This window comes from Chanodichthys erythropterus, chromosome 4, assembly GCF_024489055.1.
Source record: "Chanodichthys erythropterus isolate Z2021 chromosome 4, ASM2448905v1, whole genome shotgun sequence".
NCBI classification, from domain to species: domain Eukaryota; kingdom Metazoa; phylum Chordata; class Actinopteri; order Cypriniformes; family Xenocyprididae; genus Chanodichthys; species Chanodichthys erythropterus.
The window spans coordinates 12,264,628-12,283,913 of record NC_090224.1 but is presented as its reverse complement, the minus strand read 5'-3'; the positions used below and the strand labels follow the sequence as shown (position 1 = coordinate 12,283,913).

The window sequence follows — 19,286 nt, the reverse complement described above, 5'->3', positions numbered from 1 at the left end:
TAAAAAAAAATCTATGGGGTATTTTGAGCTGAAACTTCACAGACACATTCAGGGGACACCTTCGACTTATATTATATCTTGTAAAAAAACGTCCGATGGCACCTTTAATTACGTGAAGTGCAATGTTTCAAACAAACATCTGATAACAACTTTAAAGTATTAGTATTTGTCTTAGGGAATTGACTAATCAGTCTTCAGGAAGCCTGCACAAAATACCTTTCAAGAAAATGCAGTTAAAGGGATAGTTCACCCAAAAATTATCCTTTAATTTACTCACCCTCAAGCCATCCTAGGTGTATACGACAATCTTCTTTCAGACGAACAACACAATCTGAGATTTTTTTTTAAATATCCTGGCTCTTCCAAGCTTTATAATGGTAGTGAATGGGGGTTGAGATTTTGAATCCCAAAAAATTGCATCCATACATCATAAAAATTATTAATACGACTCCAGGAAGTTACTAAAGGCCTTCTGAAGCGAAGCAATGGGTTTTTGTGAGAAAAATATTTAAAACTTTATTAACTATAATAACTATTAACTAACTTCCAGCAGATGGCCATATGCATAGATTTGTGGCAGAAGAGTAACCACTGATGCATAACACAATGACAAGCGCAGAAAAACACCAGTCACAAATTAGAAGTCTTAAACCAGAATTTTTGAATGAAAAATGTCGGAGGATTTCAATATAAGAGAAGAGGAGCTTGAGTTTGTTGCACAGCCCTATTTGTTTAAACCGCGAGAGGCATCTAAGCTTACACTACTGCGTCATACATCACGTCAAGGGGTTACTCTTGTGGCACAAGTCAACTTGTGCAGTATGTATACGGTCTTCTGCCAGAAGTTAATTATTTTAGTTTTTAAAGTTTTAAATATGGGTATTTTTTCTTACAAAAACACATTGCTTGACTTCAGAAAGCCTTTATTAACCCCCTGGAGCCGTATTAATTATTTTTATGATGGATGGATGCATTTTTTTGGGTATTAAAATCTTGACCCCCATTCACTACCATTATAAAGCTTGGAAGAGCCTTGATATTAAATATATCGCTGATTGTGTTCATCTGAAAGATAGTCATATACACCTAGGATCGCTTGAGGGTGAGTAAATCAAGGGATAATTTTCATTTTTGGGTTAACTTTCCCTTTAATTCAATTTCACCAAAAATAAATACATAATGCATAAAAATGATTGCTAAAGAAGATATAGGCTAGTTCAAGTGGTCAGACATGTTGTACGATGGTGCTCATGTGCATGCCGTGACTTAGGTTGGTTAGTTCAATTTCCAGTCCCCATCTTTTCTCATTTTGTCTCTATGAATAAAATTATTTTAGGCCAAACATAAAACTCAAAATTAAATTTACACTTAAATTCTAATAAAACACAAATGCAATGTAATATGCCTGATGAAGATCATGTGAACAAAACGTTGTTAATAAAATATTTTTTACACGGTTTTGCAAGTATTGATAGTGTGTGGGATTCTTTTTGGGTTTTTTAATGCAATATCTAAAAAATTATTTTAATGGTCAAAAACATTCATTTATTGTCACTGTTTTTGTTCTTTTTATCTTAATATAAACCATATTTCCAGAAAAAAAAGGAAAAAATAAAATAAAATAAATAAAATGAAAAAAATACATTATTTTATATTATTAATCTAATGAAACACAATTCCTACATCTAAATAATATGTTCAACAATAATAAATCAAAAACATTTATTCATGTCGTTTTTGTTCTTTATTAACACTATATATGACATGCAATTCCAACAATGGGTTAATCTGGGATAAAACTCCCAGTGCCTCGCAGCTGCTAATAAAGGCCATAAATAAGACAAGTCCCAACAGACTGAATAAATTACATTTACAAAATGAAGGGGTCTTGAGCAGGGGTTTCATTCATAGATGTGATGGTAGCCCCTGTTATTAAACAAGCTGGCAGGATATCAAATAAATAATAAAAAAAAAATAAAAGTAATGGGTGCTTTCAATCCCCAAGGCAAAGTCATGGCTCAGAGTACCATGTAGTTAGCAGGGGGTGATATATGAAACCTTCCGTGAGAAGAGGGGAGAGCATTAAATCATTAATAAGTACCAAACATACATAAACATGCCCGAGAATCACTTTCATACTGCATAAACATGCAATGGGGCGATAAATTGTGTTTAATGCTAGAGTGAGCACCCATGACGGCCAGATTCCCAAAGCAATATATACTGCCCCGAAAGCATCCTCCACTATAGAAGCATGAAGGCATGACTTGTGTCAGACAAGACAAAAACTACATTTGTCTAACCACTGCAATGCACAAACAGGATATTCTCAAAATACAATGAAGCCAAAGGAAGACCACTCAAAGCAAACAAAGCAATGAGATCTCAGGGCCCCTCTGCATCAAGAAAAAATCATCAAGAAAAAAAAATGCAAACAGACAGGGGTAGGTGAAGAATCACTAAAATTAGACATTCCCGAAACTCAAGACCCATGCTGTAAACACATTAATGGTGAAAAAGAGCAAAACACCTTTTAGCACAGACAGCTATGTTAAAAATTTACTGAATGCAGGAAGGTTATGTGACAAATTACATAAACAGAAACTCTCCGCACAAAAGACGGAGATGAAATGTGATGGTAAACACGTAAAAAGCTTGTTTGACACATTACTACATTCCTGGTTACTGCAGCTCTCATCAGTGCCTGCAGTCACATCGCCTGTTTTTTAACATGATCCCCTACTTCTTCAATCTACATAAGAAATACATAGACTAAGTCATGCTACTGCAACAAGGTTAGATCAGATGGCATTACAATACAGGAAGTAACCATTCGCCTTTAAAAGGATACCATCAGGTCCAATAGAGAGCCGACAGACACCAGATAGGGTGTCCTGCATACAAAGACCCAAACAAAATGAAAGAAACAGCTGTGCTAACCTGTGATTTTTTTCCATTAACATCACTACTGAAGTCCCAATGGAAAAAACAAAGTGGAGAACAGGTTTTTTAAGCCATAGTTCACCCCAAAATTAAACAATTACTCATCCTTATGTCATGCCAATCTAGTATGACTTATTTTCTTCCGTGGAACACAAAAGGAGGTCTTTGGAAAAATGTTCATGCTGCACTTTTCATGCTGTCAATTCTTTAAATGGAGTAATAAGTATTGCTACACGATTTGTGGGGGGAAATCTGAATGTGATTTTTCTAATAAAAACTGCGACTTTGTTTTTTGTAGTTGTTTTTTTTTAAAGCTACAGGTTTGTTTGCTGTGCTTGTTTGCAGGGCTGCACAACTAAAAATAATAATTATTAATATTAAATACAAAGTAAACAAAAGAAATATTAGGTTACACTTTATTTTAAGATGACCTTGTTATAGTGTAATTATACATTTAAGTAGAGAAAATATTAATTAACTACAAGTACTTACTTTAAGGTTAGAATTAGGTTTGGTTTAGGGTTAGTTGTGTGTAATCATGCATAATTTACAGTTATTACTACAGTAACTACATGCAATGTGTAAAAAGGACACTTTATTTTTACTTTAAGTTGTTATTCACTAAAAAAAATTTTGCTCGACAATCTTGGTCACCAATCACTTTCACTGAATGGAAAAGAGCAGCTTGGACATTGATTTAAATATCTCCTTTGTGTTTGGTAGAAGAAAGAAAGTCATGAGGTTGAGTAAATGACAGAACTTTCATTCATGGGTGAACTACTTCTTTATCAATGCAGCCAACATAAAGATGTTGGCTATGTCAGTAGCGTTCAATACTCATTGCTGTGTGTGTGCACTTGGATGGGTGAAATGCAAAGCACAAATTCCAAATATGGGACACCATACTTGGCTACACGTCACTTCACACTCACACTTCATGTGAGGCTCAATGTATAATTAAAAGAAGCACTGCCATTTCTCTGAACCTAATTCAGACACCTTTGAAGAAAAGCAGAACGGTCATGTCCCCCAGAGAAGACTACATGGTCTTCCAACAACATGACATTGACACAAGAGCTGTGGAAGCTTTCTACAGACTGCCATGCTTTTACGCTCAATTGGCAGGGATGTAAAAACACCAACATTAGCTTAGCAGGAGTTTTTCAGTCAACATAATACCACCCAGTCACCTCCCTGTGGCAAAATATGTCATGCTAGATGTAACTCTACCCTACTGCATTCTCTGAGAACAGAGAAGTGAATGAAATCTTGCTGGACGTTTCCTACCATGACTGACTGAAAGACCCGTAGGCAGTCGGAACTGTTGAAACTTCACCACCCATGTAATATGTTCAGATTATCATCACTGTCATTGTAATCATTATTATCTTAATCGCTAATCAACTTTGTTGGAACATGCCATTGTGAAATTTTAATTTGGGCTAGACACTGTCTGTCAAACATATTTTCTCATTAAAAACAAACATCAAACCCTATTAGTAACCTGCAATTTGTAACGTGATCCATACACACATGCTTCTCAACGTGTTGTTCACATGAGGCTGAAGGGATAGTTCATTTAAAAATGAAAATTTGTCATAATTTACTCACCCTCATGTTGTTCCAAACCTGTATGACTATGTCTTCCGTGAAATACAAAAGAACATTTTTAGAGAATATACTAGGGTTTTATCTTTGTTTAGTTAAAAATCTGCTCCTCACACAAAGCTATCGTATAAATTCAGAGGACTTAGAATACATTCTTGTAAGCTTGTTTGGACCACTATTATCATACACTTTCATGGTGCTTTTGCATCCCTTTTAATGCTTAAAAGGTTAATTTACCATTCATTGCAATTGTATGGAATTATGACTAGTTTATATTTTAAAATTTATTCTTTTGTGTTCCACAAAAGAGTTTTTTCTCCACAGCACACATTTAAAGCTTGATGCTCATCAATAGTAAATATTTAGTACATTTGCAAAGTTAGTGGCATCAAATCTTTAAACTCACAATGAAATGGTAGTAACAGACCTTTTCAATGGGATATACATCTGAATGGAAATATTACTGGCAAAAAAAATGAGGGCAGGACTTGGTTCTATCCATCAGTTGATGATTGGATGGAGGCTAATCTGAATATGTGACATATGTGACATTCTGACATACGTCACAGGAGAAGTTGTTTCACCAAAAGATTGAGTTTACAAGTCACAACATTTTGAATAAAAATTATAAGGTCAAAAAAGTAACAAATTAAACATACATGGATGAACTTTATGAGATCAATGAAATGCAGACTTTTTTTTTTTCATGCTGACTTATAGATAAAAAAACGTGTAAAGGAGGCAAGATATCAGAGTCTCCACACATTTTCCTTTATTTTCCCAGAGTTTTAAATATAAAAGAATAACAGCATTATCGTTCGTTGGTGTGAACACTAAAATATTTATCCTCATGTTATCTTTATATTTATCATTCTTGGTGTGAACAGGCCTTAAGACTTCAGTCATAAACATAAGTGCAGTTAAACCTCTGACTCAAGTCCAAATCATGTGATGTGAACACTTTATACAATGACAGAAAGCAATCATGGTCTAAAGCTGCCAAAAAACCCCAATTTCAACAGCAAGAATAAATGAAAGGGACAAAAAGGCTATATATACACACATATCTGCAGTCCTCCAGTGCAGACATTTTCTGGGCCACAGCCAATCCCTTAGGTTGGAAACAACTACTAATTATAACTTACAGAGGAAAGGTGTCAGTGCTAGGACTTGAAACCGTAAGTATCCTGAAAATATGCATTTGGCGAAACATGTTCCGACAAGACTCAAAGAAATGCACACAAGAGTTCAAAAAGTGGATCGGCTCTCAAAGAAAGATGTTGCAAAACACGACGACTGATGACAGACAGGTGGGGGGAGACAAACGATGTTCTTTCAGCTCTGCTGAACAGCCGACATGCAAAATACCATCCCAACCACAAAGCCTTCCGAGAACGCACTTTGTTTGGATTCTTTGTGAATTACGGAACAGAATTATTTAACAACCAACCCATATACTGAAATTAAATTAACTGGTACCTGCTTCTTACAACAACATGAATTATATATGGAGTCATGTATGTGAAAACCCCCATCTATGTTTCAAAAAACCCATCCCCCCATCCATGGAGCATCTCCTCGCAACCATGCCCTTCTTCCTAACCCCCCGCAGCAGGTCAGATACATGCTGACAGCACTCATAATGAGAAGACTCATCTATGACATATTTGACATGTGACAGCCATCAACAGTGTCTTTAATCTAGTCTACTGCCAACAAAAAACCCTTTGGTTTGAAAAACGGAGTAGAAACACCATTAGATTCTGTTTCCAGATTGGACTTATCTCAGATGTTTACCATGCCTGTGGGCTTTAAAGTGTTAGTTCACCCAAAAATGAAAAATCTATCATTTATTACTCACCCTCATGCTGTTCCACACCCGTAAGACCTTCGTTAATCTTCAAAACACAAATTAAGATATTTTAGTTGAAATCCGATGACTCAGTGAGGCCTACATAGCGAGCAATGACACTTCCTCTCTTAAGATCCATTAATGAACTGATTTAAATATGTTTTTAGTACATGTGAGTACAGTGTTTCAATATTAATATTATAAAGTGACAAGATTATTTTTGGTGTGCCAAAATAACGGCTTATGTAGTGATGGCCGATTTCAAAACACTGCTTCAGGAAGCTTCGGAGCATAATGAATCAGCGTATCAAATCATGATTGAACCACTGTACTCACATGAACTGATTTAGATATGTTTTAGTACATTAATAGATCTTGAGAGAGGAAATGTCATTGCTCCCTATGCAGGCCTCACAGAGCCATCAGATTTCAACAAAAATATCTTAATTTGTGTTCCAGAGATTAACGAAGGTCTTATGGGTGTGGAATGGCATGAGGGTGAGTAATAAATGACAGAATTGTCATTTTTGGGTAAACCAACCCTTTAAATAAAGCCTGATAAGCATTGGATGATGGAGAATCACAGGTTCTGTTGCAAAACATAGTGAGTTGCCTTGCCGTCTACTACCTAAAATGGTAACCCTTTTAAGGTGGCATCCTAACTGCAATGTCACCTCAAAAATTATGATTTACAATTTTGATGTTAGCATGTTGCTAAGCTAAATCATGCTGATATAATGAGTATAACAATATATTTTGGGGTGAATTATCCTTTTAAAGTAATAGAATTAGGTTCCATATTAAATCCATACATTTTAGGATAGTTCTCTCTCTCTCTCACACACACACACACACACACACACACAATACACACACACACACACACACACACACACACACACACACACACACATGAAATCAAACCTGTATGACTTTTTATTCTATTTTTTTTATTATAATGTTGTTTTGCAATGTTGAAGGTGAGTAAATGATGACAAAATTTAAAATTTTGGGTGAACTATCACTTTAAGGTATGAGAAGAGGATTCCATACTAAATCCTTTGACACATATACTGCTGACATACATGTGACTGTGTAGCATTTTGCTTTAGGATGTGTTCACACTTGGCGTGTTTGATTAAATCGAACCCTGGTGTGATTGCTCTGTTGGTGCGGTTCATTTGAATAAGTGTGAATGCTACCATCCAAACTCTGGTGCACACCATACAAGCGATCTGAGACCCCTGAAAAGATTGGTGCTCAAGCATACCTGTTTTTTCTCATCATAGCCATGATGTTGCCCAGGCATCTTAATCTGTGTGTGTGACATAGGAATTCTTGCCGCTGTTTTGACTCCTTTACATATTTCATAAGCTCTTCATGAGTTCTCAACTCTATTATAAACCATCATAGTGAGCGCATAGGACTGAGCGAACCAGGACTAGAGGTATTGTTTTCTTTTTTTGGTCCGGACTAAAAGAATCAAGAGAACCAAACTAAGTGTGAACATACCCTCCTTACGAAAAAGAAGTGTGCTATTAGTATACTTCTTTTAAACTAAAAATAAGAAAGTATACTTTCAGTCTACTCTTTATATACTTCTTAGAAACATACTTTATGTACTTCTGAGAAATATACTTGAAATTGCACTTAAATATACTTGACTTATACTGACAGAAAAGTCTAAGTATATTTGGCCTATACTTGTACTCAGTCTTTTGATCGAGATTACTTTTATAAATATCCTTTTAAGTATTAGTATAAAAATACATCGTTTGAAAATATTGATTTATAAAGAAAACAGATATATTCCTAATTCAGAGTATCTGAATTTTTGTGTAGGCTAGTCCACTGGTAGTGTACATAGGAATTTAATTCAAATTTACTTCACGCTTTCATCGCCATTGACTGAATTTTCAGGCTATACAGTAGGGGGCTCTTTCTGTACTGAAAGAGTACAGAATCTCCGGATCAAAATGCAGGAGAAGAAGAAGCTGAAACAAGCGATAGAAGGTTACTCACACAAATGTAAAATAAAGCGATCAAACATTAAACAGCATATAAATCAAAACTGCCAAACGTTACTGAATGAGGACTATGAAGCTTTGGGGGTGTTTCTGGACTTGATCTACTCCACCTGTGTTTGGTCTGAATCCCACACTGACATAGTCTTTGATAAAAATGCAATTTTCTCAGCTTTTTTGTTTTAAAGGTGCCCTAGAATCAAAAATTGTATTTACCTTGGCATAGTTGAATAACAAGAGTTCAGTACATGGAAATGACATACAGTGAGTCGCAAACACCATTGTTTCCTCCTTCTTATGTAAATCTCATTTGTTTAAAAGACCTCCTAAGAACAGGCAAATCTCAACATAACAGACTGTTATGTAACAACCGGGATCATTAATATGTACGCCCCCAATATTTGCATATGCCAGCTCATGTTCAAAGGCATTAGACAAGGGCAGGACGTCTGAATGTGCACAGCTGAATCATCAGACTAGGTAAGCGAAAAATGGCAGATGGAGCAATAATAACTGACATGATCCATGATATCATGATATTTTTAGTGATATTTGTAAATTGTCTTTATAAATGTTTCGTTAGCATGTTGCTAATGTACTGTTAAACGTAGTTACCCTTGTTTCTTACTGTATTCACGGAGACAAGAGAGCCGTCGCTATTTTCATTTTTAAACACTTGCAGTCTGTATGATGCCGTGTGCTGAATCGGTGCATAGTTAATGATGCTCCAAAATAGACAGATAAAAAAATTGATTTAAAAAAATCTATGGGGTATTTTGAGCTGAAACTTCACAGACACATTCAGGGGACACCTTAGACTTATATTACATCTTGTAAAACCTGCTTCTAGTGCACCTTTAAATGTTTCTTCTTTTTTTTTTCTTTTTTTTTTTTTTTAAATGAAACAACCACATTTAAGTGTTGATAAAAAAAAAAAAAGGATTCATGAAGCAAGAATAAAACGTTTTTAAAACGAAAAGAGTTGAAGTACAGTTAAAGGTATATTTTCAGTATAAAAAAATAATACCAAAATAGGAACATAGTACTAGTAGTATACTTAAAGTATAAAAATAATATATAAAATGTATAATATTATATGAAAACTATAAGTGTGATGTTATGTTCACTCTAAGAAAACTTACAAGTATACTTGCACTAAACTAGTAGTTTACTGAGAGTATATTTCAAAGTGTACTTTCATATAATAAAAATGTACTACTAGTATTAAAATAGTAAACTACTAAGTTCACTTGTAGTACAGATGCAGTACAAATGAGAAACGTAGCTGTGAACTACTTGTATAACAAAAGTTTACTACTGTTACACTTAAAGTACACTTAAATGTATACTTCAGTTGGGCCAATTTAGTCCCAAGCAGTGTTAAAATAGTACACTTAAAAGTTTACTACTAGTGCATGAAAAAATACTTGAACGTTACTTAAGTATACTTGATAAAATGAACTTGAAGTATACTTCTTTTTCATAAGGGCTTAGTTTACAACATGATCAACTGTCATCTGCCACCAATGATTTTCTTAGATCTCATATGGAAAATGAAACAGTGTCTCCATTATTTTCTTCTGCCAAAGCTGGCACCCTGAAGTTACAGTCTGAGAAGCTCGCCAAAAAAAGAACTAGGATGCTCTGAGGGGGAAAAAGAAAAAAGGAACAGAAAATTCGCAATTAGATTTTTACCTCAATTCATGAAGCTGTACATAAATAAATGCAACGCAATTTTGGATTGTCAAAAAAAAAAAGAACTTAACAGGTAGCATTATTATGTACCTTAAAATGCAGTCTATATAAACAGCTGACTATGTTTTAGAATGGAGCTGAAGTCTGAGCTGCTAAGCAAATGAACTTTGACAGTTGAGACAGAAAATCTTGAAAGGTCAGATTGCTAACAAGACCAATCAACATAATGTGGTATCAGATAACCTTCCATGATGTTTATCACCTGTCTGAGGTTGATTTCAATCTATTAAAATGTCTGTTTAATTGTCTGTATTTTCCATTTTACAAACCTAACTAAAACATGTACACTGTTTTACAGCTAGGCAGCTATTACAGCAATTTAGCCTAACTATTCATCTCAGGGGTGCAGCATTTTTTGCATGCAGGAGTAATTATCTCAAAATACTTGGCATTTACAATTTGGAAAGCTCGTAAAATCTTCATCAAGTGTAGGTCATGCGTGATAGTTACTGAAGTGTGAGGGTATTTTTGTAATTTGGAAATCTCATGAGGTAGATTCGACAGAAACGTGGCCTGACATGCACGTTATGTGCGAGGCAAACAAGTACAGCAGCACGCTAAACGGCTAACGATGGCTAGTGTTTACAGGGTCAGCCAAGATAACCAACAGACAAAAATCACTCCAACCACAGGATTTCCTCATTTTGTGTCACTCGAGGATGCTTCATCGTGCTGCATGGCCAGCGAGAGCTTCCCGTGACCCTCGATGACTGGAAACTATGATGCAAAACACAAATGCACGCCAACTGAAAGAGAAACCAAACCAAAACCGCTGAACCCGCAAATCACTTTGCAATTCAGTGTCCACACTGAAAACACTTCAGGAAGAAAAGAAAAAAAAGATCCATATGCGGTTTGCTCTTCCTTTGAGATTAAAATATAATGGAAGTAATACTACATGCTAGACACATGCTAGCCTACTACTGCTAAATTCCATATACAATGGCTTTGAATATCACTCATCCAATTGGAATTTAGAGTCGGAATGGTTTTGGAAGTCATATTTTTAGTCTTTACTGAATGTTGGGGTCAAATCTCTGGGTCACACTGTGTCACAGCCTAGTGGTAGCATTGTGATAGGATGGTCTACTGCTCCAATGCATCAAAGCTCAAGGGCATACACCAAAAATACACAGGCACACAAAGTATTCGGGCACATAAATCAGGAAGCAGCACAGAGTAAGGCCAAGCGATGCAGCATTAGTCGGTCAGCAATGTCAGAGGACACTGGCTGATCTGCACTGCTACTAAAGTTGCCAACCATTTTGTATATCATAAAACTAGCCCATATTTATAGGAATAGTTCACAGAAAATTAAAGATCTGTCATCATTTACTCACCCTCATGTTGTTCCAAACCTGCATGACTTACTTTCTTCTGCTGAACACAATGAAAAAACATCTCAATGTATTTCAATGAAATCCATTGTTGTTTTGTACCCCACTGACTTTAATTGTATGAGCAAAAACAGCTGGAACATTATACAAAATATCTACTTTTGTGTTCTGCTGAAGAAATAACTGGGTCATTCTGTGTCTATTCAACCAAAGGTCCTCGGCTAAAGTTTTTGATTTTGATCTTTTTTTTTTTTCCTGTTAAAAGAAATACATAAATGAAGAAAAAACAAGAACCAAAGGGTTCCATATATTCATTAATTTTATTCAAATGAACCTCTATTTAAAGGATAACACCTGAAGGACTTAATTTCTTCTGTGGAACACAAAATCTATTTTGAAAAAGTCTGTTTTGTTTTTGTTCTTTTCATTGAATGAAAGTCAATGTGGTCCAATGTTTTTTTTGCAATGTTGAAGGTGAGTAAATAAGGACAAATTTCATTTTTGGTGAACTATGCCCTTAAAGTAATACAATTGGGATCCAAATTGGATACATTTATTTTATAATAAAACTGCTGTCCATAACTTTTTTTTGTTAAAAATGATATCAAAATCAATTACTGAGCAAGAACATAACCATCTAATGCTCAAAACTATCTCCTTACCTTAGTATGATTCATAATGGTAAACTTGTAATAATGTTTTATAATTCCGTTGGTACTGGTGGGTTTTCACTGGAAAAATCGAGCATGTCGCCACTTGTCTTTGCGTCATTAAATCACGTCTGTTTACATAAAGCCTTCTCTCACAGCAGCTGCAATAATTAAACTTACCATTTTGATGGCGGTTTTATGGTGTGTCAAATTAACATTAGAGATTAGACTGTACAGAAATTTAAATCTACAGGTAACGCTAATACACACTAAATACACATAGTCACGCAATGCTGATGTTGTTACTTTTTTCAAATTTTTACTTTTGTCATACTTGTTCCAAGACTACAATCTGTGATTCCGAAGTACAGTATCCACCGGTGCGGTGACTGACAGCAAACATTAGATTCATCCGTGCTGAGGAGCCATGCTAATGCACAACCCAAGTAAAGATAATAATTCCGCAATAACTGCAATTGCAGGTTTCAAACAGAGATGGCGAGTGGCGACAAAGAGGCAAAACTTAAGGACTGCAGCTTTAATTACCCTGTTTTTAGTTTTAATCAAACCTTTAAGACTTTCTTCTGTGCAACACAAAAAGTATATATAGGTTTGTTTGTTTGACTTTACAATGAAAGTCAATGGGGTCCAATGTTGTTCTGCAATGCTGAAGGTGAGTAAATGATGACAAAAATGATTGCTTTAGACAGAGAGAACGGCAATAGAGCGTATGCATCAATCGGTTGTCGTATGAGCCTTTTCACACTGCACATCTGAGCAGCAAAGAGCTATAACTCTGAGTCAGCACTTCCATGCAAATCTGGCCTTAGTCTGAGCGGAGTGCAGCAATTCTTCATCTACAGTGTACAAGGAGGGTCTCAGAGCACCAATGCACTGCAGCACTGGCTATCTGGCTACTGAGTGTTATCTCCAATAACAGATCTCTATTAGCGAAAAACCCTAAACATGTGTCTAAAATGCATTACAATACATATACAATGACAAAAACATCTCTCTTCCCATATATGTGTGTGCATACCACAGCTTCAGGCATGGGTGGGTGTCTAAGTGTATAATGTTAGCACTAAATAAGATGTTCCTGTTTGACTGTGCTGGAGGGTGTGCTGGAATGAGGGACCAGAGTGGGAATGGAGATGGATGAGGGAGAAGAGGTGAATTCTTTGGCTTTAAACCATACTATTACAGCCGAGCGATCCGAGCCAAGCCCTCCGCAGGAGAAACATCATGTGACAGGGAGGAACAATGCATCCAGATCTCTGCATTGCTGAGGCGTTATTTTGGGAGTTTGGCATTGGTCTTACACCTTAGTGTGGTGCAGCTCAATTTCTGGCATGCTTTGCATTTTAGCAGGATACACAATGGACTGTGAAATATTGGCCACATGTCCAATGACACCACTTTTCAATTAATTAAAATAACAATGTATATACCAAGGAAATTCAATTAATACCACAATATCACCACAGCACCATGTCAAATCAACCATGATAAGCACTTGTGTGTACACTAACATTATTTTCACTGGTCAAGGGATTCCACATGGGCATTAATCCAATTTGATTTTGTATTGACAGTGGGTTTTGGAACGCAGAGAGGGAATACCTGTTTAACACACTGCACTGGTTAATGAATGTAGCATGTGGGAAACCCCGTCAAACCATTTCCCAAGCTGCCTCCAATCTTCTACGGCCAGTAAAGAGGAAAAGAATGAAAAGCTAAAGTATGTAAACATCTTTGCCAAGTGGACCTAGATCCATTTCAGTAAAAAGCCCAGGGAGTCTGCATAAATTCACTCTTTCACAATGAAAAAAAATAATCAGAACAATACAATATGGCTTTAGGTCACTGGTCTAGACTTGGTTGGCAATGGTAGGGAAGGAAAGTAAATGCGAACGAATCATTCATTATGTGTCTCGTAAGGTTATGCATACATTTCTCTGGAGGCCTGGACATTCCAGGGGGTTTCGCATATAATTGCAGCTTAGTGGCCTTGTCCCAACATACATGTGATTCTCATTATGTTGTAGTACATTGTGGCAGCCTCAAGGCTCCAATTATCCATCAACGCTGAATGTGGAATACTCATCACTGCCCGTACCTAAACCATAAGTGGTTGATGCGTCCTCCTCAGTAATAGTGTTTATTATGAACTGCCCTCAGACACTGAGGAAAACCAGAGCAACCAGCCAAATTTATCCCCTTATTCCCTTTCGCTGGACTTCCAGCCGCCTTTTTGATATATGAATGGCGTAAAAATGTGTTAGTGTGTCACAAAAAACGCAAAACACGAAGTCCCTTGTGAAGCTAACTTTGACCTTGGTGACAATAAACTGCGACTTTGGTCTCAGTTCCAATGACTGTCACATTGAAATGTGAATGAAAGAGTGAGTGTGTGCTAATGAGCTCATGACTGAGTGACCTATCCAGTCAGTCTTTAAATAGTCAAGTCCACAAAGAGGACAAACACAATGCACAGCCGTTTCCCCATATGACATCATGTGTCCAGCGGCTCAGTGGAGTTTCCTGACGCTGCCCTACTGAGACTCCCCACAGGAAAAGGGCACTTACACTTTTTCGCATAAGCACACATGCACAATGACGCACAATAGCTCAAATCACAATAATCTCAAAAATGTCCTGACCAGTGTGCGACAACACTGACCAGCACTGTCCCCTTTACGGGCCTAAGTTGCTTGATGGCAAGTTTGATTTGCATTTTCCTTCAAATAAAAGGACCAGAGGATTGTAAACAAAAACAACCAACTAAGTAGGGACTGTGCTGTGAATTGGCACTGCATTCAGGCGATGGTCAACGAATTTAAACCCATGCTGTTTGTTGCATTCTATTCATTTCTTAGAAAGTTACATAACATGACAGTTAGTTAAGCCAAACTTTTCTCCAGAGGTAGATGGCCGTTCATTCTGCTCGATTTTAAACTAGCAATTAGATCATTTACAGATGCAGAATGGACTCTGCCCCCATAAAAGTTGGCCTGTTTGCCTTAAAAGTCCATTCAGTAGGGTTTTAGTTACATATAGCATCTTATTCATTTCAATAGATTTTGGACATGATACTAACACATATCAGCCTGGATGCATGACGTTTGTTTACTAAAGGGTTAGTTCACCCAAAAATGAAAATTCTGTCATTAATTATTCACCCTCATGTTGTTCCAAACCTGTAAGACCTTCAGAACATAAATTTGATCCATAGATATCATCCATAGACAGCAATATAATCACCACTATCAAGGTCCAGAAAGGTACTAAAGACATTGTTAAAACAGTCGACGTGACTGGAGTGGTCCAATGTTAATTTTATGAAGTGATGAGCATTCTTTTTGTGTGCAAAACCGCAACAAAATTAACGCCTTCAACAATATCTTTTCTTCTGTGTCACTCTCAAACGTTGTTTAGGTTCAGCGCTTCCAGGTTCTATGTCAAAATGCTGATATATTACACGCGCCCTGTGCAAGCAGGGGGTCACAGGGGGAGCGTAATATCATTGTGCCTGCTGTACCCATGGTACGGCAGGAAAGTTCCTTGTTTATTACGCCGGAATGAGAGTATAGTCCCTAGCCATATCAGCCTAGAAAATCGCAACTTTTCATTTTCCGTCGGTCTTAGTACACGATGTAACTACAGAAGGGTCGAGTTTTAAATAGGAAAAATATTGAAACTCTTTGGTCATTTTTGAGCGAGATGCTAACGGTCTAATCAGATTCAATGAACTATGCTAAGCTATGCTAAAAGTGGTACCGCCAGAACCGGAGATCGGCTGAATGGATTCGAAAATGAGTTAAACAGTTGAGTTTTACCTAGGGGAGTTGGAAAATTAGACTATTTTCAAAAAAGTGGAGTGTTCCTTTAATATAATCACTATAAGCTTTGAATCAGTTGCAGCGTGATTGGCTACAATGCTCAGCATTGCAAATCGTGCTGTAAGCCTTTAAAGGTCTTCAGACAGAGTGTGAACACAAGTAAGCATGGGACCATTTGAAAGCAGCTGTCAAATGCACCGAATTGAGTTAAAATAGTCTATTGGACCCGCAGTCCGCCCGTGCCTACCGCGCGTCCGACCCGCACCACACCCGACACGTAATTATTATTCCACCCTTTACATAAAATTTGTCGGGTCACCTGTCGGGTACCCGCCCGCCTGCAGGACTCTGGGCCGGCTCCTGCGTAAGCATTACACGGATGCGTCGTGCTGCTCACGTGATTAGCTTCAGATGTAAACACGGATCCTTCACTGTGCTTACTGCGTCAACTGCATAAGGACAATGACAGGGAAGAGATTGTTGAATAAAGTTGTTATTTTTGTTCTGTTTTTGCACACAAAGTATTCTCGTCGAACCACTGCAGTCACATCAACTGTTTTAACAATGTCTTTAGTACCTTTCTGGACCTTGAAAATGTTGATTATATTGCCGTCTATGGACGAGTCATATACCTTTCGGATTTCGTCAAAAATCTCTTAATTTGTGTTCTGAAGATGAACGAAGGTCTTGCGGGTGTGGAACGACATGAGGGTGAGTAATTAATGACAGAATTTGACATTTTTGGGTGAACTAACCCTTAACTGCATGCTGATCCATACCATCAATCATGTTAAACAAGGCAAGTTTATATATATAGTACATTTCATACATGGTGGTAATTCAACCATGTATGTAACCAGAAAAAATATGAGGGTCATAAAAGGAAATGAGACTTAAAGTAAACAGTTATGTTGTGTTTGTAAAGTTCCTCAGGTACACACACACACACATTATACATATAAAACAGCTTTTTCTAGAAGACAGCGTTCTGGATTCTTCAACATTTGTAAAACTTTAGCAATTTAGCAAACAATCACCGAGTACACCTTTAGCTACTGCCTGAAAATTATATATAAGAGAAAGAATACACATGCTATTCTGCTGGTGAACATGCACATATCCCATAAATAAATGAGTTTGTTTATTTGTGGCCCATGTCAAAATGAAAGCCCTCTGCACTGTATCCACCTTGTTTCAGCAGTAAGCAGAGAGACTCATTAAGGTGAGCTTCACATTCCACATTCATGCACAAACCAGTCTAGAGATGATGTCATCTTCATTTCTGTCCCCCTCGAAAACAACTCAATTCCGTACAGCAACTTTGTCTGTTAAGCAGCTGGCTAACGTCAGACAATAAAACAATAGTTTGTTTGCCTCTCGCATGTCACTCGCCAAACAACTGACGTGTGGGACGAGTGAAAGACAAGGCGTGCAATGCATGAAATGTGTCTTACCCCAGTCTAGGAACTCCAGGACGTTTTTCTCTCTTCTGAGGGGAGAATTATTGCACTCATCGTAAAGGCAGACAAGAACATCCAACAAGGTCTCCACGCTAAAGCACTGGCCGCTGGACTGAGATGGGCCATCTAGAACCAGTTTCTCCAGCTTCTTCAAACGCACCTCTCCAGACATGGTTTCAAATGGTGCTGATGCCTCACAGTATGGTCAGTATTTGCTCCCACGGTAGCAAATGGGACCGGCCAGTGGCACACTTGAGTGATTGCTCCGAAAAACTTAAAGGCTCAAAAAATATAGTCGAGCTTAAGGGGGTCAATCATGGTCCCTCTCGCACCGATGCGTCCATATCAATCCACAACATCATGAATTCGCAGTCCTTAGATGCATAGAACTTACAGCCATCGACCCTGCCCTGGCCAGTGGATTTGACGTATATAACCTAAGCTTATGTATTCCCGATTTCAGCTTCTCCTTTGAAGGACACTTCACAAAAGAATCACCAAAAAAGTTTAAAGCAATCCCCTGAGATATGATGATATCTGTGCTTATCCATAATGCAGTAACAAAAGCGCATCAGCAGCACGGGATCTGCATTGCTACAAAGCCCCATATGCCCCTCCTCTGGCAGGACTGCGAAAGCCTTAGCAAGCTATTTTTCCTTTAAATTCCTCTCTTCGTATATACAAAACGCTGGCGGAGAGAGCAAGCCTTGGGTTCGAAAACGGTTACGCGATATGCACTTGTCGAGGGAAGCTTTGCGGCGAGGAGCTGAAAATACGCGTCCTCGTTCATGTCGTTGGAGGACTGTGCTCTGCTGCCTTCCCCTGCTCTGCTCCCGGTCGCCGTGTGTCTCCCTCTCTCTCTCTCACAGCTCGCTGCTGCTGCTGCAGGCAAAACCCGACATCATCATGGCGACCGTCACGGCATCTGCTGCGGGGAATGGAGGGATATGCTGGAGGGAAATAGTAGAGTAGTGTATATTAGAGCAGTGCGCGAATTATCCGCCAATTATTCACTGACCTTCAGGGGGGTCGACCTTATTAAGGGATTTCTGTCAGTAATTTGCCGTTGAGGTTCGTTTCGCTTAACCCAAATTATCTTTTAGCGCAGTGCGCTAATTATTTAAACAATTACAAAACACCCAAGTTATGTTATTTCCTTGTGGTAAATAAATAATAAACTGAAAACGGCAGGACTTTTTTGTTGACTTACGTCTGAAGGTGACGGAAAGAGCTCGAGCAACGTACTGTTGCTATGGTTACCTCTGCAGGCGAACGCGGCTAGGCTATTTATCGCACTTTGACTAACTTGTTTTTGGTTACTTGTACGTTTAATGCTTTTTACGTGTGTATTATGTGAGCATACATACATTGTTTTGAGTCCATTGGGGGCCTTAAAGGGATAGTTCACCCAAAAATGAAAAATCATTTACTCACCCTCAAGTTGTTTCAAATCTGTATGAATTTCTTACTTTCTTCAAACAGTTGATGGACCCCATTGACTTCCATAGTATTTTTTTATTTTTTTTATTTTTTTTTAATTTATGGAAGTTAGTGGGGTCCATCAACTGTTTGGTTGCCCATATTCTTCAAAATATCTTCTTTTGTGTTCAGAAGAAGAAAGAAATACAGGTTTGGAACAACTTGAGGGTGAGTAAATGATGACAGAATTTTTATTTTCGGGTGAACTGCCCCTTTAATTATTAAGCTAGAGGGTTTATGCGCCCCTTGAAAGTTCTTGAAATGATTCTTATATGCACGAATGATCTCTTACATTCACAAAATAAAATAAACACACAAACACATTGTAAAACAAAA

General features: G+C 37.5%; 1 protein-coding gene across 5 annotated transcripts in view; it reads right to left on the bottom strand.

Moving 5' to 3' along the window:
- Positions 1-18,718, bottom strand: part of cdc42bpab (CDC42 binding protein kinase alpha (DMPK-like) b) — a 67,082-nt gene extending 48,364 nt beyond the window's left edge. For 4 of the 5 annotated variants that reach the window (XM_067384126.1, XM_067384128.1, XM_067384127.1 and 1 more), the window contains exons 1-2: positions 18,682-18,718; positions 17,466-18,421 (exon numbers count right to left, since the gene is read on the bottom strand). In XM_067384126.1, coding sequence (XP_067240227.1) covers positions 17,466-17,643 — 178 coding nt within the window. In that variant the 5' untranslated portion in view covers positions 17,644-18,421; positions 18,682-18,718. The remainder of the gene's footprint in view (positions 1-17,465; positions 18,422-18,681) is intronic. The other variant, XM_067384130.1, reaches the window with a different exon arrangement.
- Between the last annotated feature and the right edge of the window lie 568 nt (positions 18,719-19,286).